Genomic DNA, 25,658 nt, shown 5'->3' with positions numbered 1-25,658 from the left:
TGTTAATCACCTGTACCTGGTACAGTTGGCCATTGGGTGATTGGGGTTCAAATTCAGAAAAGGAGTGGAGCCACAGCCAATCAGATTTATTTTATTTCAATGCAAATTATTGATGCCAAAGACCGCAAAGCTCACAAACTTGGTCATTAAGTAATTTTTTGTTAGGGTTAGAAAAAGTGGGCGGAGCCATCACCAGCCAAATACATACCTGGGCAATGCCGAGTCTTCAGTGGGTGGAGACAAACACAAATTTCACTGGTAAAGTGTAAACTGCAGCCATTCTGACACTATTAATTGTAGGGTTCTAAAACTTTGCACAGTTGGTCACTGGGTGACTGGGATTAATATTCAGAAAAGTAGGTGGAGCCTACAAAAAACAATCACAATTCACCTATTGATTTTCAAGGCAAATATTTAATTGCTGCCATTTTTGCACTGTTAATGGCACAAGCCCCAAACCTGGTACAGTTGATCATTGGGTGACTGGGGTTAAATATTTAGAAAAGGGGTGGGGCCACAAACAGCAAATCAGATGTGTTTCATTTCAATTACAAATGAAAATTATTCATGCCAAAGACCACAAATCTCACAAACTTGGTAATTGACTATTGACAATTGTGTGTTAGGGTTAGAAAAAGTGGCCACAGCCAACAGCAGCCAAATACATACCCGGGAAACATTAGGACATCGGTGGGTGGAGAAAAATACAAATTTAACTGCCAGAATGTAAACTGCAGCCATTCTTACACTGTCTGTCAATGGCAGGGTTCCTAAACTTTGCACAGTTGGTCACTGGGTGACTTTAATAAATATTCAGAAAAGTGGGTGGAGCCTACAAAAGCTAATCAGTATTCACCTATTGATTTTCAAAAGAGTGAAGCCACAGCCAATTAGATTTATTTCATTTCAATGCCAATTATTGATGCCAAAGAACGCAAAGCTCACAAACTAGGTCATCATTGAGTAATTGTGTGTTAGGATTAGAAAAAGTGGACAGAGCTAACACTAGCCAATTACATTACCCGGGCAAAGCCGGGCGACCAGCTAGTATATATATATATTTATATATATATATATATTTTTATATATATATATATATATATATATATATATATATATATATATATATATATATTTTATGGAAATGGAGGTAGGGAGATGTGCACATACCTTCAGATTATGTACATACTGTAACTTTGCAAACATTAAATAAACACCAGTTACCAGTTTTTCCAATTCATTAATAATGAGTATTTAAAGCGGGATTGTCACCATAAAAATCAAATTTCAACAGCAGCTGTTCTGAGTATATTAAGTGATAAAGATGCTAATCCTGCATTCAAAACTTTTTCTGCTGTTATGAGTTGGAGTTATCACATACTTAAGGAGTACTGGCCCTTTAGTAGTCAGTGCCAAACAGTTGCATGCTGGGGGTTCTTTTTATCTATATTCCTCCTCTTCCATTTACTTCCCTGCCTAGCTTCCTATCTGAAACACGATCCCCTGCTCATTTGTGTTTACAAGCAAGGCTGAGGTGACTCAGTGATTGGAGAAGAAAAGAAAAAAGTAAAGGACAGAAATGACATCAGGATTTAGCTTAAACTGTGAGCAAAAGACATGGTTCCCACCAGGAACAGAATTCTCTTCATTTACTATATAACATTCACTGAAATAAAAACGTGGACAGTACAATACAGGTGTTATGTAAGTAGATCAAGTATTTATCTACTTATATATGTGTTTTTTTTCCCTGGCATAGTATGGCTAATCCTAATGCTTTAATTGGTTACTCAGAGTCAACCATATTTTTTCTTCATGGTTAAAAAAGGAGTTCAATTTGTTCTAAGGGAGACTTTGATGTAAAACAAAGTTGCAGGGTAATGGTTATCGAGAAAGGGCATAATATGGCGAAGTTGGTGGTTTGGGCACACGGCTCTGCAGGCATCTAATTGAAGCCAATGCTGAGTATTGGTAAATGGGCGCCAGACGGTGAGTTGGGCGCCCGGATGAGGGAGTAGGGTAGTATTGTATTAGAGTAGCTGATCTGCTACAGATAGCGGCTGCCAGAGGGGAAGGTTAGGTTTTGGCATTAGAAGGGAGGACTGGGTTTCGGCATTAGGTGGGGGTGGTTGTTTTAGGCACTAGGAGGTGGGGGGTTAGGTTTAGGGTGTGCCCAACTCATGCAGTGATGCTGCTATATGTACTCCAATATGCGACTACTATGGTGTAAATCAAAGAGCTACATTTGGCAACTGGTTTGGATTGTTTCTTTAGTGCCTTTGGGACCTTAAAGTATCACTGGGATGATCTGAAAAAGATTTGCAAGTGCAATTCAAAGCTACCCACAAATACAAGAAGTCAAGTAACTTCCTAGTTCGAGTCAGACTATGATGGAAAGAGAAGTATTGATGAGAAACCGTAACCAAGAATTAAACTTCATCCCAATCAGTAGCTGATACCCCCTTTCCCATGAAAAATCTATTCCTTTTCACAAGCCGACCATCAGGGGGCTCTGTATGGCTGATATTATGGTGAAACCCCTCCCACAGTGTGATGTTAGGACCAAGGTCCAGGCAGTTCCCTGTCTGTGAACCTCATTGCATTGTGGGAAATAGCTGTTTACAGCGGTTTCTAACTGCCAAAAAAGCAAGCAACAGCTACTTCCAGTGACATCACCTGCCAGTAGTAAAAATGTCACCATTTGATAAATGTCAGAATGTAAATCGGGGAGAGGAAGCATTTTACAATGGGCAAACACTGACTAAATCATTTATACTACAGCAGAGAATTCATTTAAATCATATATACATCATTATTGTAAAAATGAAGCACTTTTTTATTACATTATTTTTACTGGAGTTCCTCTTTAAGGCCAGTTTTACACTAGGCCTGTGCGTTTGCGGTGAGATGGGGTACCTCTGTCGCATCGCACAGGACAAAATGCCTAACATATGACCCTTCGGCAGAGTGCACCTACAGAGTCAAATGCATAGCCCCGTATGTGTATGAGATGTGGAAGCAGCAAATATCCCTGCACATGGGGCAGGGATATTTGATCAGTGCATTTACATGTGTTGTATTAAACTGTCCTCCGCCGCTGCCAGGCATGCGCGCACCCGCCGCATGTACCTGTCGGGTCTCGGCGAGCCATGATTGGTGAAAGGGAAAAAGTGATCAAAGTGCCTGTAAGGGAAAGATCATGGCTTCAATGAGAAGCCAATGATCTTTCCTGAAACAACACTGTCTGTGTGGCTGCTCAAAGCAAACAGACCAGTGTTTGTGAGGACATCCAGTGGTATAAAAAAAAAAAATACATACAAAAATAAAAATACACATTTTACACTAAATTTTACACATTTTTACATTAACTAAAAGTAAATAAATACCTCCTTTTCCCCTCCCCTGCCTCCCATAGTAACCAAAATAAAACACTTGCAAAAACAAAACAAAAAAAAAACCAGTTATATTTAGGGACATTGCTTTTTTTTATTATGTATGGCACGAGGGTATATTACTGTTATTTTTTTGTAAATCAGAGGGTTCAGACCCCACTATACCAGATTTATATGATAGCAATGCTTTAAGGGCTGGTCCTTTACTGAGTTAGCAATCATGAAAAAGGCAAGAACCGCTCGGGGTTTTGACAGCTTGTAAATATTAAAAACTCTAAACAGAACAAATACACCTTTATTTCAAAATAATATATTGTCACCACACATTGTACTTGGGGCATAATTTAAACATTATAATAACCGGGACAAATGGGCAAATAAAATGTGTGGGTTTTATTTACAGTAGCATTATTTATTTTAAAACTATAGGGGAAGAAATTGGAAAAAGTATTTTTTCCCATTTTTTCCTTGTTTTTCCATTTAAAATGCATAGAAAGTAAAGTAATTACTGAAAACAAATATCACCCCCAAAAAGTCTAATTTGTTGCAAAAAAACCCAAGGTATAGATCATTTCGGTGTTATAAGCAGTGATTAAGTAAGTGGCAAATGAAAGGGAGGAGCGATGACAGGTGAAAATTGCTCTGGTCCGTTAGGGTAAAAACCCTTGGGGGTGAAGTGGTTAATATCTGAAAGTCATTCAGAGTTTATTCAGACACATTGAAGCGTACAGTATACAGAGTATTTTATTTTGCAAAGGCTCATAAAGACAGATGTAAATAATACACATTTCCCATATTAGTCAGCTATAAATATATTGCCTGTGCAGATCCTGATGAAGTGAGAGTTACAGCCCGCTGGAGCTGGAGGTCAGTGTGTCTCCGTCACTTGGATGTATCAGTTTGGATTTCTGTATAATGGCCTGGATGTCCTGCAATACAAAAAGATAGACTTAGGTCCTGTCCTCTATAAATTGCAGAATAGCCATTACTATTATTGCATAGGTAGTCACGATTGAGATAGGGATTGTAGGTTCGTTCTTAAAGTAAACCTGGGATTATTAAAATAAAAAAAATGTATACATAACTGGGGCTTCCTCCAGCCCCCTTCAGGCTGATCGCTCCCCTGACGTCTTCCCATGCTGCCAGTTAATTCTGACAGTTGGGTGCTACCATGGTGCTCCCATTGCCGGGAGAGTTCTGCGCCTCCGCAGTACTACTGTGCAGGTGCATGATGGGAGCATGACGGGGAGCTTGCGTGGTTGGACTGCGCTATCTGGCGCTGACTGTCAGAATTACCATGCCGCCTGGAGGAGGATCCAGGCAGCCCGGGAAGATGGTAGGGAGGCCAGAGGAGTGATCAGCCTATAGGGGAATGGAGGAAGCCCCGGGTGTGTATATATATTTTTTATTTTAATCATCTCGGGTATACTTTAACTTGAAATCTGTCCATAAATCAAAACACTACCATCACTGTCCCCCAGTGCCTCCAGTGTCCCCCTCTGTCCCCCTACTGTGTCATCTCTGTCTTAATGTTCCCTCAGTGTCCCCTCTGTCTTCCCTGTGTCCCTCTGTCTCTCCTTAGTCCCTCTGTCTCCCGTGTCCCTCTGTCTCCCCTGAGTCCCTTTGTCTCCCCTGAGTCCCTCTGTCTCCCGTGTGTCCCTATGTCTCCCTCTGTCTCCCCTGAGTCCCTCTGTCTCCCTCTGTCTCCCCTGAGTCCCTCTGTCTCCCCTGTGTCCCTCTGTCTCCCGTGTCCCTCTGTCTCCCGTGTCCCTCTGTCTCCCGTGTCCCTCTGTCTCTCCTGAGTCCCTCTATCTCCCGTGTCCCTCTGTCTCCCCTGAGTCCCTCTGTCTCCCCTGAGTCCCTCTGTCTCCCCTGAGTCCCTCTGTCTCCCCTGAGTCCCTCTGTCTCCCCGTATACAGAATTTAGAACTCGCTATCGAGTATAGTGTACTGCAGCAAAATGTAATTTTACCAAGTTTAAAAAAGATTTTTCTTTCAATTTGTTAAAATCGATTTTCTCAAAAACTATTTTTTTTACTTGTTCCCACAGAATCAACTTTTACGTTTTCAGGCCACTGGTATCGGCGGGTCATCTGTAAGTAAGTCGGGGACTCCCTGTACTCATAAATAAAACTATTCCTAAAGCAACAGCGTGTTAGGCAACACTGCCTGCAAAAAAGTTACAGTATATGATGTAAATACCAAACTTGCTTGCACAACTATCACAATTTTTTCTGCAAAATATTTTTGATTTTGGCTAAACTGAATGGAAAATAAGATCAAGCAATTTCCTAAACTTTTCTAAAGATTCTTCTTTCTGGTTCTTAAAGTGGACCCAACTTAAAAATACAAGATTTCAGAAATAAAATCTATATTCTAAATTATAATGATAAATAGCAGCCTTTTTTCAGCTGCATGATGACAAATATAACATATCTTACATTTATTGGAGGAACCCCTCCCTTCCTTTCATATTCCCGGGATTTTTCCAGCAAACTGGTGGAGGAGATAAAAAACAAAAATAAAACAAAGGCTGCTACTGATGATGTCACAGGGAGGTGATCTCAGCTTGCGTGAGATTTCACATAGACGACGCCCCTGTGAGGGAGGGCAGCTGATGACAAACACACCAGTGGCGTAGCTAAGGAGCAGTGGGCCCCGATGCAAGTTTTACAGTGGGGCCCCTCAAGCACTCTATACATAACAATTGATACGGTGCACCAAAACCTGCCAATGGCAACTACAGTGCCAGAGGTGCAAGAAGGGGATGGGGAACAGTTTGTTAATGATTACCATTGTTCAAAGCATCTATAGAAGTGATTATTATGAGCACAGGACCAATAGAGAGCTAATACTATAGTTGAGGGAGGGCCCTTTGGGGCCCCTCTGGCCCAAGGGCCCCGATGCGGTCGCTACCTCTGCAACCTTTATTGCTACGCCTCTGAAACACACCCATGATCTAAAACCTCCTACTAAGCTCAGAAGTAATGGCTGCCACCTGTATAACCCTAGTTATGAAAAGAGAAGGGTGAAAAGCATACACTGAAATGCTCATAGGCTTAAAGGAGTGTTTATTTATCTTTGTATGTGTCAGAGTGGTGCAACTAAATATTTTGAATTAAAAAAATGTTTGGTTTGGGTCCGCTGTAACCGTTTCCACAGTGGCTTTACGTGAGAAAGAAATAAACCAATTGTTCTTTTATTTATTTTTTTACCATTTTTTTTGTAAATTTACCATCAATGGTATAAAGACCGAAGGATGCCCATTAATGGTATGAGTGCGATGACACTGACTTGCATTAGATGTGCAGTGAATGCCAATTCGCAAAAACGCAGTTCGCATACGAATTCTGTCACGTGTGAAAGGGCCTTAAAGAGACTCAGAGATGACGAAAGTTTACTTACCCGGGGCTTCCTCCAGCAGCATAAGCACGGATGCATCCCACGCCATCCTCCTGCTGTTTCCCATTCAGCCGCGGTGAACCCCGGTAACAGGCTCAGTGATGTCAGTCCGGGTCTACTGTGCATGCGTAGCAAGTCCGCGCATGTGCAGAAGACCAAGACTGGCTTCGACTGAGCCTGTTACCGGGGCTAACCGCAGCTGAACGGGAGACAGCAGGAGGACGGCAAGGGACGCATCCGTGCTTATGGTGCTGGACGAAGCCCCGGGCAAGTAAAAGAACTGCCTCATGACTCATCTCTGAGTCTAAGTGCCATAATAGTGCTATAATATGCAGAATGGCCAATTGAGCAGGTTGAGAACTTGAGAATAACGCTAATATCAATGCAAACATTTTCCTAGTCCGGCTTATCACATTCCATAGCAAGGCCCACCTCAGTGCACCATTTCACTCACAATTAGTTAAAATAAGATAGCACAAAGGGAATATTATCACATAACATACCAAGGTTAGGCAGTATAAGATATGGGTTACCAAATAAAAATAAATGGATAAAACACACGTAGGTCTAGGATTTACTTACTGAGAGTTTATAGAGTTGGCAATTTTCCACAAGATCATGGAAAATAGGGTGTTTGAGGAGAGATGTAACTGGTACGGGTGCTGCACTGCCTGCTGGGAGTATTTCCCCAAATATGTGCTGAATACTCTGTGGAGAAAAGTAAATATGGTTATGGTAACCCGAAGTCAAAGGGCCGTGAAGGCCGATATTTAATTCCTTTGAAAAATGACCATTGCAGAGTTGTTAGGTTGATCCTTTTCTTCACATAAACTTGTATTGCATGTAAACTGTATAGCCTTGTTATTTCAGCAATGCAGCATGCTACAAATGAAGGTTTGCAGAGCCCCAGTGAGTCCCAGTGTTTGGTTATGTACTACTGCCTCCTTCAGCCTTGTCCATCCTGTTCATGCCATGCCTCCACCTGCCCCTGCCACACCCTTCTTAAACTAGCCACACTTTTCTCAGCCCCCTGGTGATGTCATAATTTTGTATTTGCATGAAGGCTTGGCACTTGTCAGACAAAATAGGTTGCCATGGTGAAGATCGCTTGGATAATCGGGGTGGGTGGATTTTTGGTAGCAGATACTTGGTTTTGGGGCAGTGCTTTGACTACATAAAGCCAAAGCCCTGTGTATGTTGGTGCTTGTCAATAAACACCTAGAAACGTTGTCTAATGAAGAAGGTAGATATTGGTCCACAGACGCATCACACACTACCTCAACACCAACTCCCTTCTCGACCCCCTACAATCGGGATTCTGTAATGCCCACTCAACAGAAACAGCTCGTCAAGGTAGTTAATGACCTTATCCTTGCAAAAGCTGAAGGCAAATTCTCCATCCCGCTACTCCTTGACCTTCATCAGCATGTGATACAGTTTACCATTTCCATCTCCTTCAATCCCTACAGTAATTAGGGATTTGTGACAGCACCCTGGCCTGGATCTCCTCATACCTCTCTGATTGCCTCTTCGCAACCTTTTTCAATGGTTTCTCCTCAACTCCCACACCCCTCTCGGTCGGAGTCCCGAAGGGCTCGGTTCTGGGACTCCTACTGTTCTCAATTTATACCTCCTCCATCGGCAAAGTCATCTCCTACCTAGGCTTTAAATACCACTTGTAAGCCAATGATACCTTAATCTATCTCCACATCTCCGATTTCTCCCCCTCCACCCTGGACTGAAGCCTAACTTGGATAAAACTAAACTCCTCATTTTCCCACTCCGTTCTGCACCACACCTCCTGGATATTCAAGTCATGATCAACAGCACCTCCATCCGCCCTACCTCCCAGGTCCACCCAGCGAAAAGAATAGAATCGGCTCTGGTGAAACTGCTAGTCAATGTATGCTTTTTCCCATTTTCTCGCTGTAGATAAATGACAACCTTTCTCTGCTCTGCCACTGAGCACAAAGAGGGTGGAGTTTGATAGTGAGAGAAGTAGAAGAGTGACACATTACTGGTTCTGGTTTCCTCTTCAGGAGTCGGGCTACAAAAGGAAACCAGGTGGAGATAAAACTCTTATGTGTTCTCGCTATAATGTCAAAAAGCTGGATGTACAATATATACATCCTGACCATTAAAGGTTTACAGCCAGAGGACAACATTGGTATAAAAGGTGGCAGGAGTCATCTGCTGTCGTACACATTAAGCCTAAATAGCTGCTAAAGAAATTTACCAAAGATCTGTGATAATATGAGCGAAACATGACATTTTCTGACCTTGTGGTAATGATTTGCTTCTTTTCCTCTTGAGGAAAATCTATGACTCTCCCCATTGGCGGCAACTCCATGCTCGAAGACCCGCAGGACGTCCTGTGCCGAGACCGTGGCCTCTTCTGGGCTCCTCCTTTCAAGATGGTCATCACTCTCCAGAATTCTTTCCTGGTAATCTTCCAGTGAACCAATCAATGGAACAGACTGCAGAGAAAAAATACTGTGACTGACCATTCTTTTGCAACCTGTTATTGACATATTCCAGAGTTTTTGTTTTTAATTTAGCCTCTGGCTACCTTTTTCCATACGAGTGGATGTGTTGCTCATATCCACCTATGGTGCAACTCATCCGACCCTGGACACAATGATAAAATGGAGTGGAACGGACATTGAACTGGTCCTTCAGGACCACTGTAATGGGAACCGAGCCTTAATGATTGACTGGTTCCCTCCATCGAATAAACTCCTGGAAGTCTCCCTAATTGGTGCCTAGATATTCAGAACTGTGCATACATGTGTTCCGTATCGCACATGCACACTAAATGTAAGCTCTCCTAAATGAGTGCCTTTCACTGCACGTGTGCAATTCAAAACTTGCGCAGCTCAGAATCACTCGTTACTGCATGGAGGAACTTCCAGGAGGCTATGTGGAGAAGAAATCCAGGAACAGGCAAAGGGACGGACCCTGAAGACGACAAGCTGCATGAGGAGTCTCAGGATTAGCTAAAAGTCAAATTTTTAAAGGAGTGATTACGGGGACTGGGGGGAACGAAGAGAGGAATGCACGGATGTATGTGGATCCAACATGAACTACCTCTGTGCTTACCTTAGGTAACTGCCTGGGGTTAAAGAGACACTGGAGCGAAAAAAAAAATATGATATAATTTGTATGTGTAGTACAGCTAAGAAATAAAACATAAGTCTAATATTGTTTCCAGTACAGGAAGAGTTAAGAAACTCCAGTTGTTATCTATGCAAAAGAGCCATTGAGCTCCACGACTTTTAAAGTTGCAGAGAACTCTGTCTATTGATGCTTGTTATGTTAAGTGTCTGTCTGTATTGTTTTTTTTCCCCTGCAGAGGACAGTTCAAAAGTTCACTGGCCTGCTCTGTAAAATAATTTAGAATGCTGAGTGTAGTGTGTAAACTGCAAATATTAGAGAATGATGCAATGTTATAAAAAACACTATATAACTGAAAACAAAAATATGAGAATATTTTCTTTGCTACTAATGTTCTAGTAATTATCCGTACTACGCAACCAATTCATTATATCATAATTTTTTGTTTTCTCTTCAGTGTTTCTTTAAGCATCCTTTAAAGTGCACATGTACAGGTGTGTATGTACAGTGCCAGGCATGCAAATAACTAGGCTGTGTTCCTTTTTTCTCTTTTTCTGGACCTATTTCCACTAGCGGTGGACGTTTTCCCCACGCATTGTGGAAACACAGCCTAAAAAAAAAAAAAACAGTGCCGGCTGTAATTTTCCTCATACTGCATATGAATGCCTATAGCCGTGCATGGCACAGCTATAGTGCTTCTGCTGTGGCTTCGTAACATCTGATTTGGAAATGGAGACGGCGCCGGCACCTGGTGGAAACTGGTCCTTAAAACATTCAGGTATGCAAGTGACGGTTTCTCTCTAGTTGGAACATAGTTGGACTATAGCATAACCCTCAATGATAAGGAATCATAGCTATAAAACTTTCCTAAAAGAGAATAGCTTCCAAGTGCAGAGGATAGATTAAAAAAGTCGATGTTCATATATTTTAGCTCTAGGACACGGGAAGACTATGTCATTGAGCAGAGACAATAAAACATTAAATCTACTTTTGGGGTTTTTTAAGTTAAAATAAAACCGTGGGACATCTAAAGAAAGAGTCATTTTTAGGAGTAGGAAGGAGTAGGAAGATAGATACAATTGTTTATCTCATCAGTTAATTTTCACAAACACTTGCAATAACTTTGTTATCAGGGTCAGGCTGTGCACCCCATAGCAATAATAGAAAGTGTTTCTATGTGGTTGCAACTAGTTTTGGTCTGTGAAGTACATCAGGCCAGGTTGTAATTGTTGCATTCTTAAATCTTTATATGATTTTTTGTTTTGGCAACAACAGGATATATTTCTGTATCTAGCGTTGCAACTGGTTCTCGGTGCCTGCAAAACTATGTTATGTAGGTTATGGTCTTCATAGTCACAAGGTGGTTATGTTTTCTCGAGTATTCATTACGTAACTGTGCACTTTCCGCTATCGCAATGTCTGAATCTTCATTTAACTCATTCAAAAATCCATTTCCGGAAAAAAAGTAATTGTCATTTCAGGTTGGGTATTAAAGGGTTAAATACTCTTTTGGCCCCTTTTTTGTGAGCAGAGACAAATTTCTGCAAAGGCCACATAGGCTGTGGCTTAGGGCAGCTGCTGATCATGGGGCGTCTGGACATGGACAAAAAAGGCTGCACATTGTACAGGAAGGTAATAAACTAGGAGCAATAAGGGCTGCTGCAAATGTTAAGGTAACCATACACTGGTCGATTTGCCATCAGATTCGACCAATAGATAGATCCCTCTCTGATCGAATCTGATCAGAGAGGGATCGTATGGCTACTTTTACTGCAAACAGATTGTGAACCGATTTCAGCCTGAAACCGCTCACAATCTGTTGTGGTGGTGGTGGTGCTGCCGCCGCTCCCCCCGCCCGCATACATTACCTGCTCCGCCGGCGCGACTCCAGTCCCCAGGTCTCCGCTGTCTTCTCCACTCTGGTCTCCGGCCCCGGCATGCTTTACTTCTTCCTGCCCGGCAGGAAGTTTAAACAGTAGAGCGCCCTCTACTGTTTAAACTTCCTGCCGGGCAGGAGGAACTGAAGCATGCCGGAGACTAGCGCGGACACGGAGCAGGGGTGACCGGGGGTAGTCGCGCCGGTGGAGCAGGTAATGTATTGCCGCTCTATTGCGTCTGTCGTCGGGCACTCGAACACCGCTAGCGACGCGCTCCCTACCCGCGGGCGATCGACGGTAATTTTCCGCACGGAGCGATCGACGGGATCGGACGAAATGGATCGAAATTCGGCGTGTAGCGCAAAGGATTGCCAGCAAATTAGATCCCAGTGATCGAATCTGCTGTCGACACGGCGGCAAATCGGGCCAGTGTATGGCCAGCTTTACACATGGAAGAAGGGACTGAGCAAGGAACATGTAGGGGGCTACTGCATACAGGAGGGAATCTGCAAATATCCAGAAGGTAAGCTGGCCTAGAGGAGGATCGGCCGGTATCTAATAGACACAAATGTAAATTATCAGTAATCTGGCACCCAGGCAGTGAGTTGGGAGCCAGATGCAGATAGCGGATTGGCTACTACATGGGGAATAGTGATTGCAAATAGTGGTCGTATGGGTGCTGGGATTAGTGTTGCGTATGATGGGGGGGGAGTCATTGTTGGGTACTATGGGGGAGATTTATCAACGCATTACCGACAGTTTTTTCTTCTTAACCTGTTCTAACCAGAAGGGAGAACAGTTCTGCATGATAATAAGAACCTTCTTAAATCCTAGGTAATAGTAGCAATTTAGCATGAATTTCTAGAGCTGCACTACAGTTAAGAAAAGTGCAAATCCATTCCTAAACTGCTGCAGATTAAGAAGTGCTTGATAGCAGTTCTACAGAAGTAGAACTTCTGGCTAGACATGATTGCAGAGTGATGGCTAGACATGATTTGTGATGTGCCCCTCCCACCTGCTGAATTCCTCCTCAGAGCCCGCTGCTATTAATATAGCAGGTGTGTTGGTTACCTCAGCAACAGCAATTCCCCCTCACACACTGCACTGTCTGAGAGACCTTCCTAGCTCCTCCTATTTTACAACAGTTTTAGAAGGAATCTGCACTATCTAATGATTTCTTAAGATTCCTGAGACAGTTTTGCACGGATTTCTAAAAACTTACCAATATTTTGTCTCAGACACTCTTGATAAATCTGGCCCTATGAGGAGGTTAGTGTTAGGCATTGGGTGGGTCGTTTGTGTTATGCACTAGGGGAGGGAGGGTTGTGTTAGGCATTAGGAGGGGGCTAGTTTTAGGCATTAGGAAGGGGAGTTAGTGTTGAGGAGCGTACACACGCCATACTGTAACTAACGACGGGTCCGTCAGATCCTCCCGCTGGGTGGGCTTTCTGCCAACAGTAGGACGTGTGTACACGCTGTCAGCAGACTGATAAGACTGTTACGCTCACCGATCTGTCAGAAACAGTCTTATCAGTCTGCCGACAGCGTGTACACACATCCTACTGTCAGCAAAACGCCCACCCAGTGGGAGGGTCTGACGGACCCGTCGTTAGCTACAGTATGGCGTGTGTACGTGCCTTTAGGCATAAGGAGGGGGTTAGTGGTAGGCACTAGGTGTGGTGGTTAGTGTTAGGCAATAGGAGGGGGATCTGTGTTAGGCACTAGGAGGGGAGGTTAGTGTTAGGTATTAGGAGGGAGGTTAGTGTTTTAATGCATTAGGAGGGAGGTTAGTGTTACGCATTAGGAGGAAGGGTTAGTGTTAGGCACTAGGAGGCGAAGTTAGTGTTAGACATTAGGAGGGAGGGTTAGTGTTAGGCACTAGGAGGTGAGGTTAGTGTTATGCACTAGGAGGGGGGTTATTGTTTAGGCATTAGTTGGGGGGAGGGGGGGGTTAGAGTTATGTATTAGGTGGGGAGGGTTCATGTGAAAAAAGGGGCCGGGTTACTCTGTACTAAAATATTGGTAATGTAAATTACTGATATTTTTATTAGTCGCGTCACTCAAACGGTGGCGCCGCTACAAGTACACTTAGGCCACACCTCCATGTTCTGCATAACAGCAAATAGGGGAAAAGTGAGTGCAGTCAGTGGCATGTATGTGTAGGCAGTGAAGAAGATGGGGAGGGGGTCCGATAAACAACTCTACTTGTCTACTTTCTGTGATAAATATCCTTATGTGTCTCATAGATTCTTGTACATTTTGTTAATCACTTTATTATATATTTTACATTTATTATATATTGTCTACCATTTCTATACCTTGTACCAATGTCTGTAAATTTATGTACACCATTGTCTGTCCTTTTGCACCCATGTTTGTTTTTACTCTGTAGAGCACCAAGAAAGACGATGACACTATATCAATCAATAATAATATATATATATATATGGTAAGTTTTAGGTTTATCAAGTGATCAGATATACATTTTTCTGCAGAACCAGATGACAACAATCAGATTGTGTTGGCAGTGCACCGTATATATGGTTGCATGCAGTACATAGAAGTGTAACATACAGGAAGCGGCACAGACACAGCATGGAGGGGGTGTACTATCTACCTTCACAAGCATGCTGTCATCTGCTTTAGGCACTATTGGTTTTCCTGTGACAACGCTGAGTGCTCGGTACAATCCTTCAGTGGGATCGGGGTGGGAAGAGAAATATAGCAGCATATCTTTGTAGTTCAGCAGAGCGGGCTGCGTCCTGTGGTTGGCAAATAAGTCAAAGAAAAACTGAAAAACAAAAACATACACGCAAGTATGAAATTGGGTTATATGGATGTGACACAAACACAATCAACCTAAAGAAAAAAAGTGCCCCTAGGGGGACTAACCTTGGGAGAGGGAAGCCTCTGGATCCTAAAGAGGCTTCTATCCTCCTCCGTAGCCCCATTCTAAAGTTGGAACCCCCGAAAAAGAGCTTTTTTTACAGCTTGCGCAGGCGCACTAGCACGTCCCCATGTTGTCTCTGGAAAAAAGCCTGCCCGGATCAGGACCACACTACTGCCCAGGTGCAAGCCGTATGCGCAGTAGCACTGAACCGATCGGGCTCAGCCATTTCCACCAAAGCACGAGCAGGACGGAGCTAGCGCGCATGCGTAGGGAGGCCGCTCTTTGAGGGTCCTGGTGCTAAAAAGGGCTAATCTACCAGGATGGGGTAAGCCTCTTTAGGACCAGAAGCTTCCCCCTCCCGAGGAATCTAAACTTGTGCCACGCAAACATCATAGGTTTGCTTTAAAGGATACCTTAGCGCTGTTAAAAATAAAAAAATAATAAAAAACAAAGGAAGCAGGCCCACCGCTCTCCCCATTCTCCTCCGCCCCCCTCCGTTATATTCTAATGTCCCCCTGAACGCTACTTCCGGGTTGGGAGGCTCGGCGAGCAGTGTGCCGGTGCTCCCAGGCGGGAGCGCTCTGACATCAAGCACAAAGCACTCCTGGCTCACGATCAAGGACGCGCATCGCTGGGCAGCACCCGCACACTGCTCACCGACCCTCCCGACATGGAAGTCACTTCAGAGAGACATTATAACATAACGGACGGGGAGGGAGGAGAATGGCCAGAGCGGTGGGCCTGCTCCCCCTGTTTTTACATTTTTAACAGCGCTACGGTATCCTTTAAAGGAACAGGGGGAAAGGTGGGCATGAGAAGAGCTTCCTACACATGCCTGCTACCCCCCTTTTTACATTTTTAACAGTGCTAAGGTATTTAAGAGAGATGAACAAAACAAATACAAGTTCAAATGCAATACGCCACTATCAGAAATACCGCTCCGACTGGGGTACACAGCTTTTCCTTGCGCGGGGGGAAGGGGGGGTGTCATTGTCTGAGCAGCCTCTGCTTGTCCTCTGTGCCAGCAGTCACATTTGGACAATCTATTTTTCAATTCTTTTTTTTTGTAACGCAATCTTTATTGAGGGAAGATCACAATACAAGAAAATGATGACAATGACAAATCCGATAACAGAAAGAAATGAAAAGAACAACTTGTGGAGATAACTGTTAAAGCTTGTAAGTATAAAGAAGAGAATTTTCCAATGAGATAGAAAGCATAAGTGGTCCCCCCTTTTTTAAAAGAATGCAATTGAGTATATAACATAAACATAATGGTAATACTACCACAACTCTTCCTAAGCTACTATATTCCCCCTACGACACTTCTGAGTCAATTACCCTGTGCCAAAATTCCATAGCGAACCAACCACTCAAGTTTATGCTTCAGCAGGTGTTTCATGAGTAATATCCCAGAAGTCCTAGACTTTAAGAAATTGCCCTGAGGTCTCATTAAGCAGAGAGGACAGGTATTCCATAAGTCGGATCTGACATATACAATGTCCTCCTACACCGGGAGGTTCCCTGCCCTTCCATGTAGCTGAAATCTGCATTCGTGCTGCCATGAGATGTGAGTTAACATTTGACGCGTGTAGGTTCTAAGGCCTGGTGGTGATTTACCTAACACATACCAGTTCTTAATTCTCCAGGAGCCAGTAGGCCTATCTGAAGGCTTCAGCACTTGCAGCACTTTTACATATAAAGTGGTCCCAGACATAGCTGGTGAGCTCTTCAGGAGAACTGTAACCTCTTTTAGGAAGGATATATTTCTGTTGCCGTACAATAAAGCCATCCTTGTCCATGGAGCCTATAGGACATGACTGCTCTTCTGTTTTCACCAAGTTTTGTGGTTTCTCCTTCATTTCCACAAAATTATCATTAGGATTTAACACAATTACAGCTCCGTATAATAATCTATAGTAGGGCTTGCACTTGGGTCAATCATTTTTTTTCTGCTTTTTTAAGTAAAAGTTGGGGGTCGGTTTATACTCGAGTATATACGGTACCTTTAGAAGATGCTCCAGTCTGTTAAATGGTAGAGGATCTGTTGTATCTTCAGGATCCTCTTCTTCAGTCTCAGCAGTAAACCACAGCTTGACCTTATGGGGGAAAAGAAACATTATAAGAAAATACAAAAACATGATGACGTAAAAAAAAGTCATGGATATGAATTATATTAATTCAAAACAATAACGTGGACAAAATAATTTTATTGATAGAAAACAAGTTCTGTTATACTATTATAGGGCTAAATAGTGTCAATGTCATTATATGTACACTGAGCAGCCGAAAGCCCTCTTTCACATGGGAGGCGGCCCTGAACTCTTTCACAGGAGACAAAGAGAACACAGGCAAATCAACCCTGTGTGTGTTTCTAGAGAACAGACTGTCTAATTCTCCTTTCCCAGTAAGTAATGAGCTAGTGTAATTTGAGCTGTCATCTGTCTGACGACTTCTGAGCTAATAGGTGAACACAGGAGGTTAACCCTTTCTGTGCTCCCAGGATATCAGGCAGTAACCCCTCCGCAAAATCTTAGTAGAAATTTTATAAGCCTTGTCATTCAAGCCTTGAGTCCTGATGGACTACAAAACAGGCGGTGAGTGACACTTTCCTCTCTATCCTACAGGTTTTTTAAAATGCCCGTACATTCCAGTTTCAGTATGGACTGGAGTGGTGTCCATGTGTTTGTTGGTAAATCACAGAGAAGGACTCTATAGTAGTCAAGGCAGGATACAACAAGGACAAATACAATCATGTCAATTTCTTGTGTAAGGAAACGAGCAATGTGCGATGTGTTTCTAAGATAAAGATAACAGGAAGTGATGAGTGAATGTGTGTTGTAAATAAGGCTGTGAAGACACATACTACCCCTAGATACTGCAGTGTGTTTGGTGTATGCGGGTCCCATACCGTGCACGGATTAAAACAGGCGTGACACATACTGTATGTATGTTAAGCTATCTACACAAGGGTTGATAGTGACCCAATCTTGCAAGCGATTAATTATCTCTTGAACAGAAGTAAGAACTGGAGAAGAAGTAACAACTGAGGTGTCACCCAGCAGGAATTGGTACACAACCCCTTGAGTGACAGGGCATAGCCGATACGGTACAGACCCATCGTCTGCCTCCAGACTAGCGACGCATCTGTAGCTATGGACGAGGCAGGGGAAGAATGAGCAGCATGCAACAAAGCGGATTCCTGCAGGTGGGGGAGAGTGGAGAACAATGCAATTGAGCAGTGTTTGGGCGTAGAGATCTGCTAAAGATCAGGCATGCTGGATCTTTTGCAGTCATCATGTGGTCACTATACTTTCGATTTTCAGCCCAAATGTTGTTATCGTCTGCCATGGCAAAGTTCAAACCAGTGTGTGTCTGTACCTTTATACAGCTGAATCTTCAACATATTTCTAAAACTGTTACCCCGTTAGCTCTGTACCTTTCCTGACAATACAAAGCTATGCAGCCATCAGTTCTCCACCCTTTCTCCTCCCACGTGCTCAACCAAAATTGACTGTCACCCCCGATCACATGGTCAGTGTTTAAAGCAGACCTGAACTCAGAACTTCCTCTCCACTCTAAAAGATAAGCAGCAGCATAATACCATTTAAAGAAAAAACATTTCTTTGTTACAGCTGATACAATTCCTGCAATAAATCTGCAGTGTTTCTTCTTCCTGCTTTTATGGAAGCAGCCATATTGTTAACATCCTGTGTTTACAAATTAGCTGCTCTGCCAAGGCAACAGAGTTTCCTGTGCTACACAGCCGCGAGATCAAATTACAGTTGTGATTCGTCACAGATGAGGGGGAATTAGACAGGCTAAACTCTCTAAATACATACAGGGTGGATTTCTCTATGTTTTCCTTCTGTCCTGTGCAAGAGTTCAGGCCCACATTAACTACTTAAGTACCAGCGGTCTCTGCCTCCTTGCTGGTGCAGGAACATTAAGACATACATTTTTACGCGTTAGTGGTGCAACACGTACATTTTTATGCGTTGCACCACTAACGCAAAAAAATGTATGTGTTAATGTTTCTGCACCAGCGGGAATGCGTATAAATGTACGCAATGCGGCCCAAAAACGAAACTAGCTGGTGGATGGGGACTGGAGCAGCAGTGAGTGACTACGAGGGCACAGGAAGGCTGCATGGGGCTTGTAGAAGCCCCTGATAAATGAATCTCTTTTTTTTTTTGCCTGACAATTCCTTTAAGGACCAGAGATCACTGGTAACACAAACGGCGGATAGCAGAGTTCCTGTGAGCCGGTCAGGAGAAACTTTCATTGGCTCCTGACCCTGTCTATCAATGTAAGCCAATGGGAGTTGCTTACATTGATAGACAGGGTCAGGAGCCAATGAAATCGAGTGAGCCGTGGCGGGCACACGAGGTGGCGGTGAGCTGAAATCTACGCCCTGGCAGTCACAACAGCATCAAAACAGGGTGTAGATTTCAACTAGTGTAAATAGTCTAAAATCAGTCTGATGTTTATCAGTCTGACAAATTCAATGAAAGACCTCAAATCTACTGAGATCACTGAGATGAGTATAGTCAAGTAGGAGGCCATACACTGTACTATTTTTTTTTTTAATTTAGATCTTTTAAATTAAATCAGTTTTCTTGATTGATTTTATTGCTTTAAAAATCAAACCCATCCACCACAATAGTTCTAAAAAAATTAATCATAATTTACACCCATTTCCAACAAATTATTGAAAAGTTCAGGAAATTTGATCAATTGCATTAGATTTCTTTTAATAATTCATTGTGTTATCAAAAAAATGGGAACATTTATCAGTTTGGTAGCATTGTGTATGGCCATCTGAAGTTCCATAAATGTCTTAATAATTGAAAGCCTCATCTACACGTGTAGATGAGGCGGCGATCCGGCGGCTCGATTAGCTGCCCGATCGCCTCTTCCGCATCCCCGCACGTGCCCGCCGCGTCCCCGCTCGCCGCGCGTGCCGGATTCGATTCCCCGCTCGTCCCCGCTTATCTTCCGCTCGATTCCCTGCCATTGTCCCCTCGCGGGGAGCGAGCAGGGAATCGGCGGAAGCAAGATCCGTCCTGTTGGATCTTATCAATCGAGCCGCATCAGCGGCTTGGTTGATAAGGAACATCGCGGCCGCATCTATGCGTGTAGATGCGGCTTTAGTCCACACATGCACATAATTGGCAACAAGATATTAATCAACTGGATGCCCCCGTTTCCCTTTCTTTAAGAAAATTATTTTTATTATGTTATGATAGTAATGGCCTATAAATAGTTACCCTAATTTGGTGTTTAATTACCTCATTGTAAGTCTCTTCATTGACTGTTCCAGAGGAGTTGTGATCTGCGGTCTGGAACCTTTCCAGTGTCTCCAGGAGCTGAGCCACTGACGGGTAGGGCCAGGGTAAGGATGCTGCCAACAGGAACATGCGCCAGTTCACCAAGTCTGATCCCGCTGACAGGGCAGAGGTTATATCCTGGATCTGTAACATGTCTTGATTAGTCATAGTTGCCATATACAAGAAATGAGGGGCTTGTAAACCAAGTCTGTTTTTTATAATGATCAAATGTAATTTCACCCACGTTTTTCAGTTTTGGATTGAAGAAAGATTAGAACCTCGACCATTTTGACACTCTAAGGCTCCTTCAGAAAAGACGATCTCTTTATTCCTTGTATAGACCACACCATGGCCTCAAATCTGAACTCACGGTGTCAAACAGGAAGGAAGTTGTAAAAAAAAACCTTGCAAAGTAAGTTTGTTAAAAAAAATCTGCTAAATACTTCAGTTGTAGAGAGGTGATGTGGCCACATGAGAGTGAGGATACATATATTGCTTATTTCATTTAAAGATTATTTAGTCAGTGGTTGCCCATTGTAAAATCTTTCCTATTTCTAAAATGTATCACTGGTGGTGACATCTTTAGTTCTGCCAGGTGATCTGAATGGCATTTTTGTTTACTGAGAGTTATGTGCACAGAGGCAGAGCCGGATTACGGCTAAATGGGGCCCTAAGCAAAGTAACTGATTTGGGCCCCCCCCCCCCATCATGTCGTAATAGAATCAGAAGTTGCAGCTGCACAGCAATATGCCGCACACACCGGGGCAGCCGATCTACTGGTTGCTATGGGCAACAGCCCGCTTTCCTCTGTGGGTGCACAATGCAGGGAATAGCAGCGGCAAAATGCAGAGTGAGAGATGAATGGCTGGGACATTTGCACTCAGGGGCTGGGGCACCCCTGTGAAGAGGGTGCCAGATATCACAGCAGCAGCACTTTCCCCCTGCATCTCCAGCCTGGCAATAGCAGAAAGCTCTGGACACCGCCAAACCGGAAGCCGTTCCCCAGACAGAATTACATAACCACCCCCACCACCGAACAACCAATTTCCTCCCAAACTAGACAGCCACCATGCAGCTTCCATCCCAGTGAGTAGGTTAGTCCAGCAGAGAAGGCAGCCACAGTGGGGGAGAATGACAGCACCAGATGACTCACATTCACCTATTGCGATCCAAGCAATAGAGGTCCCGTCATCCGGAGCCCATCTGTCTCCTCTAGAGTGCTGACGCTCTGTTACTACTACTATTACTACTTCCTACTTCCTGTCTGATCTGAGAATCAGGAAGTGCAGAGCAAGCGGCTGCACTGTAGAAGAGACAGATGGGTTTCAGATGAGGGGATCTCTATCGCTTGGATCATGGATAGGTGAGTGAGCGTTTGCCATCTGCTGCTATCATTCTTGCTGCAGCTGTGGTTCTCTGTGGGAAGGGAGGGAGGAGTGGGCAGCAGCAGAGTGCACAGTAGCAGGATGGCGACCTAGGAGGAGAGCCTGGCTCTGAAGACAATCAGCAGCGAACGGCATCATTTGACAAGACAAGACAAATAACATTTATATCGCGCTTTTCTCCTGGCGGACTCAAAGCACCAGAGCTGCAGCCACTAGGACGCGCCCTATAGGCAGTAGCAGTGTTAGAGAGACTTGCCTAAGGTCTCCTACTGAATAGGTGCTGGCTTACTGAACAGGCAGAGCCGAGATTCGAACCCTGGTCTCCTGTGTCAGAGGCAGAGCCCTTAAAGGGACTCCGAGCAGTGCCTGTGGGTATGCCTTTAAGCATACCGACAACTAATGAATTACATCCTCACACCTACCAGCATGATGTTTGTAAATATATCCCCCTGGGTTCCTTATATTTCATTGCATTGTGCTGAATCGAGCTGCTGACTTTGGAGAAAAGTCGTCCTGTGTAATACAATGTAACTATGGAAAGATGCATATCATTTTGTAGCTCTCTTTCTCCTCTTTCCAATGATAGATAAACTGCCACCCTACGCCATTTAGCTTTCGCTATTTTTGCGAAATTGCCGTGGCCGCGATTTCGATCGCGAAAATAGCGAAAACTAAAAGGCATAGGCCGGCGGTTTATATATCATTGGAAAGAGGAGAAAGAGAGTTTTAAAATGATATGCATCTTTCCATAGTTACTGCACTGCTCGGAGTCCCTTTAACCATTATACCATCCAGCCACCGCTGACAGGATGGCGAGGGCTGATTTATGTGCTGATGGGGCCCCTTTGACTCTGAATGGGGCCCCAAGCGACTGCTTTTGTTGCCTGGTTGGTAATCCGGCCCTGCACAGAGGGAGATATTGCTTGCTTGGTAGTTGGAAAAAGCTGTTATTTCCCACAATGCAACGAGGTACACAGCCAGCAAACTGTCAGGGCCATGGTCATGACATCACACTGTGGAAGGGCTTTCACCACAATATCAGCCACCCTGATGATCCATTGGAGAAATAACCTCTCATGGGAAAGGGGGTAGCCTTGGTTACAGTTCCACTGTAAAATGTAACTCCATCCAAACCAAATAGTTATGATTCCTACTTATGTATTGCAAAATACAGCCAGAAGGTATCCGGCACTAAGCCAAGCTTTATATGAATACTACATTACAAGTCTCCACATTGGTAGAAGCCATTCTTCCTGTTCTCGGAGGGCAAATAAAGCTTATTGTAGGTAAATATAAGATGGGTGAGGAGGATTGGGAAGACTGAACAAACCTCAGGAAATGTCAGATGTATCCAGGGCTCTGGGAGAGCGTCATCTCCAACGTTCACCAATGTGAGGTCCATAAGAATGTCTGCTAATTGCTTGGTAGATATTATACCTATTCAGAGAAACAACCTTTGTATTTATTTCAGGCACACGTAAACAATAAGAAAGCTGCTAATCACAATATTTAAAGTGTAGCTGTCGGGCATAAAATCAAAAATCAATTCTTTATTTTTATCTGATAAACAAGTAATAAGGATGCTAATCAGGCAATCCAAAAGTTAAAATCTCTATTACTTTTCTTGTTTATAAATGATCATTCCCCAGTTTACCTGACTCTTATTTGGTACGTTGCCGCAAAAAAGAAGTTGAAGGGCATGCTGGGTTGTCCTTTTGTGCTTCTGTAGATTAGTTTAGTCTGAGGGAAAATAAAGAAGCAAAAAAAGACAACCCAGCATGCCCTGCAACTTCCTTTTTGCGGCAACGTACCAAATAAGAGTCAGGTAAACTGGGGAATGATCATTTATAAACAAGAAAAGTAATAGAGATTTTAACTTTTGGATTGCCTGATTAGCATCCTTATTACTTGTTTACCAGATAAAAATAAAGAATTGATTTTTGATTTTTTTTGCCCGACAGTTACACTTTAAAGAAGAAGTGACTGAATATAATAAATGTGCTGACTCCAATGAATAATGTCACTATAGTGAATTATTAAAGGGCAACTGAAGTGAGAGGTAAATGGAGGCTGCCATATTTATTTCCTTTTAAACAATACCAGTTTCCTGGCTGTAGTAGTGACTGAATCACACGTGAAACAAGCATGCAGATTATCTTGTCAGATCTGATAATAAAGTCAGAAACAGCTGATCTGTTGCATTCTTGTTCGGGGTCTATGGCTAAAAGTATTAGAGGCAAATAATCAGCAGGGCAGCCAGGCAACTGGTATTGCTTAAAGTGGATCCGAGATAAACTTTTACTCATTGCATAGTTGTGTTCCTTTCATATAGTTTATATGGCATTCCTCAAGCCAAATACTTTTTTTCTTTTTGTTAATACTCTAATTCCCTATAAACTGAACAAGCCTAGTTCACAGCTCCTTTTGTGCCTTTGCACTCTTAGAGCAATGTAGCAAGGGCTTACCGGAGCTCAGTCTGGGCAGGAGGAGGTGTTACTAGCCAGAGATTTCAGAGGCAGAGGGGATGAGGGAGGAGGAGAGGGGATTGAGCTAAGGGCTGGAGATGCTATCAGCTTGCCTGTGCAATGTGACAAGCAGAACATGGCTGCTGTCATTGTATCACAGGAAGAAATAATCATATATAGTTGAAGCTGTTTGCAGCTAGATTTGCTGTGTAAACTACAGTATTTAAATTTTAGATAATCCATATAGACAAGTTACTTGTTATAGTTAGTTTTTCACCTCGTATCCGCTTTAAAAGGATATAAATATGGCAGCCTTCATAACCCAATGGCTGCCTGTAGTTTCATTACAACTGGACCACAATCTCAACGGAAGGTTTCCAACGGCTTGTGGAATCCAGTGCTTGCTTTTTAAGCGGTTTTGAGGATAAAGGGAGACCTTACCAAATGTAAGTACACTATAGTGAGTTTTGTTTGGGGAGGTTATATGAGCTCATATATCAATTTTGCATTAAACATCTGCTTGAGCTTGCATGAAGAAACTTAACAATACTAAAGCTTGTAACAAAACTCCATCTGCAGTTAGTGTGATATTTACATGAACAATTCTTTTATCAAGCCACGACTAAAGCTATGTACACACACTCAGTCACTGGTGCAGGAATGATGGCCGCATGATCTTCCGGGTGACAGCTCGGCATGGAGTAGGAACGACAGTCACATACTTACCTGGGAAGAGGAGAGCCTCTGCATCCTCCAGAGCAGGGGTAGGGTACCTATGGCTCGGGAGCCAGATGTGGCTCTTTTGATGGCTACATCTGGCTCACAGACAAATTAGTAGGGGTTGATTTACTAAGCTACACTGCTCAAGCAGGGCAGCTTAGTGTGGCAGCGCAGGTAAAATTTTCAAAGTAGTGCACGCTACTGCTGTAGCTAGCACTACTGACTTACTCACGCTTCCCCCAAAACGAATGGCTGCTCCAATTGTCCCACTCTGGACCCTGTCAGGTCCAGTGACTTTGTAGGACGAAATCCCAGCACTTTGGTTGACCCAATAGGCTGCCTGTCACTTGACAGGCAGCCTATTGTGCCAAAGTGCAGGGATCTCGTCCTACAAAGTGAATGAACACCCAAGTCAGTTAGCTAGTTGTACAAGCTGTTAGTCGGTATGTCTCCTGTCTGGCTCTCGTGGAAATTGCTGATGTTGTCGAAACCCAAGAGAAGCTGAAGACGTGTCCGACACTTCTGCTGCCTGGAGGATCAACTGTATACACATCACCATGGCAACAGGGACGTTAGCCCTACTGTCCCAGTTTGAAACATATTATCTGGCTCTTACGTTCTTACATTTTAAAATATGTGGCGATTATGGCTCTCTCAGCCAAAAAGGTTCCTGACCCCTGCTCTAGAGGCTTCCCCATTCCTCCTTGAGACTACAAAGTCAGCGCTGGGATCCTCTGGAAGTTCAGGGCTGTGCATCCATCTGAACAAGCATGGCCGCACTGTGCAGGACACATCACATCTGTGCAGTAGCATGGAGCCTTTCGGGCACGGCTGAAAAAGCTGAGCCTGATCGGCTCTTGATCTGCTGCATGAGGCGTCCTGAGCCTGCACAGTGCAGCCGCGCTCCTTCCCAGAGTGGAGTGTGCCCAGGCGCACTCTTCCACAAGCCCTTGTCCCAGAGCTGGAACCGCAAGGTGAAGGGGGATGGGGGAAGCTTCTGGATTATCCCTCTATTTAGATAAGTATCTAAATGAAGAACATTAATCCTTACTGGCAGGGGCGAAACAGCAGCCCATGAGGCCCC

General features: G+C 43.6%; 1 protein-coding gene across 2 annotated transcripts in view; it reads right to left on the bottom strand.

Moving 5' to 3' along the window:
* Positions 1-4,118: 4,118 nt before the first annotated feature.
* Positions 4,119-25,658, bottom strand: part of SPEF2 (sperm flagellar 2) — a 176,564-nt gene continuing 155,024 nt past the window's right edge. For both annotated transcript variants that reach the window (XM_068251235.1, XM_068251236.1), the window contains exons 31-37: positions 22,720-22,826; positions 19,966-20,148; positions 16,681-16,773; positions 14,402-14,575; positions 9,073-9,270; positions 7,376-7,501; positions 4,119-4,321 (exon numbers count right to left, since the gene is read on the bottom strand). In XM_068251235.1, the coding sequence (XP_068107336.1) occupies positions 4,238-4,321; positions 7,376-7,501; positions 9,073-9,270; positions 14,402-14,575; positions 16,681-16,773; positions 19,966-20,148; positions 22,720-22,826 (965 nt within the window). In that variant the 3' untranslated portion in view covers positions 4,119-4,237. The remainder of the gene's footprint in view (positions 4,322-7,375; positions 7,502-9,072; positions 9,271-14,401; positions 14,576-16,680; positions 16,774-19,965; positions 20,149-22,719; positions 22,827-25,658) is intronic.

Source organism: Hyperolius riggenbachi, chromosome 1 (assembly GCF_040937935.1).
Source record: "Hyperolius riggenbachi isolate aHypRig1 chromosome 1, aHypRig1.pri, whole genome shotgun sequence".
Lineage (NCBI taxonomy): Eukaryota > Metazoa > Chordata > Amphibia > Anura > Hyperoliidae > Hyperolius > Hyperolius riggenbachi.
Note: the sequence above shows the minus strand (reverse complement) of the source record. Positions and strands in the feature narration are given on the sequence as shown.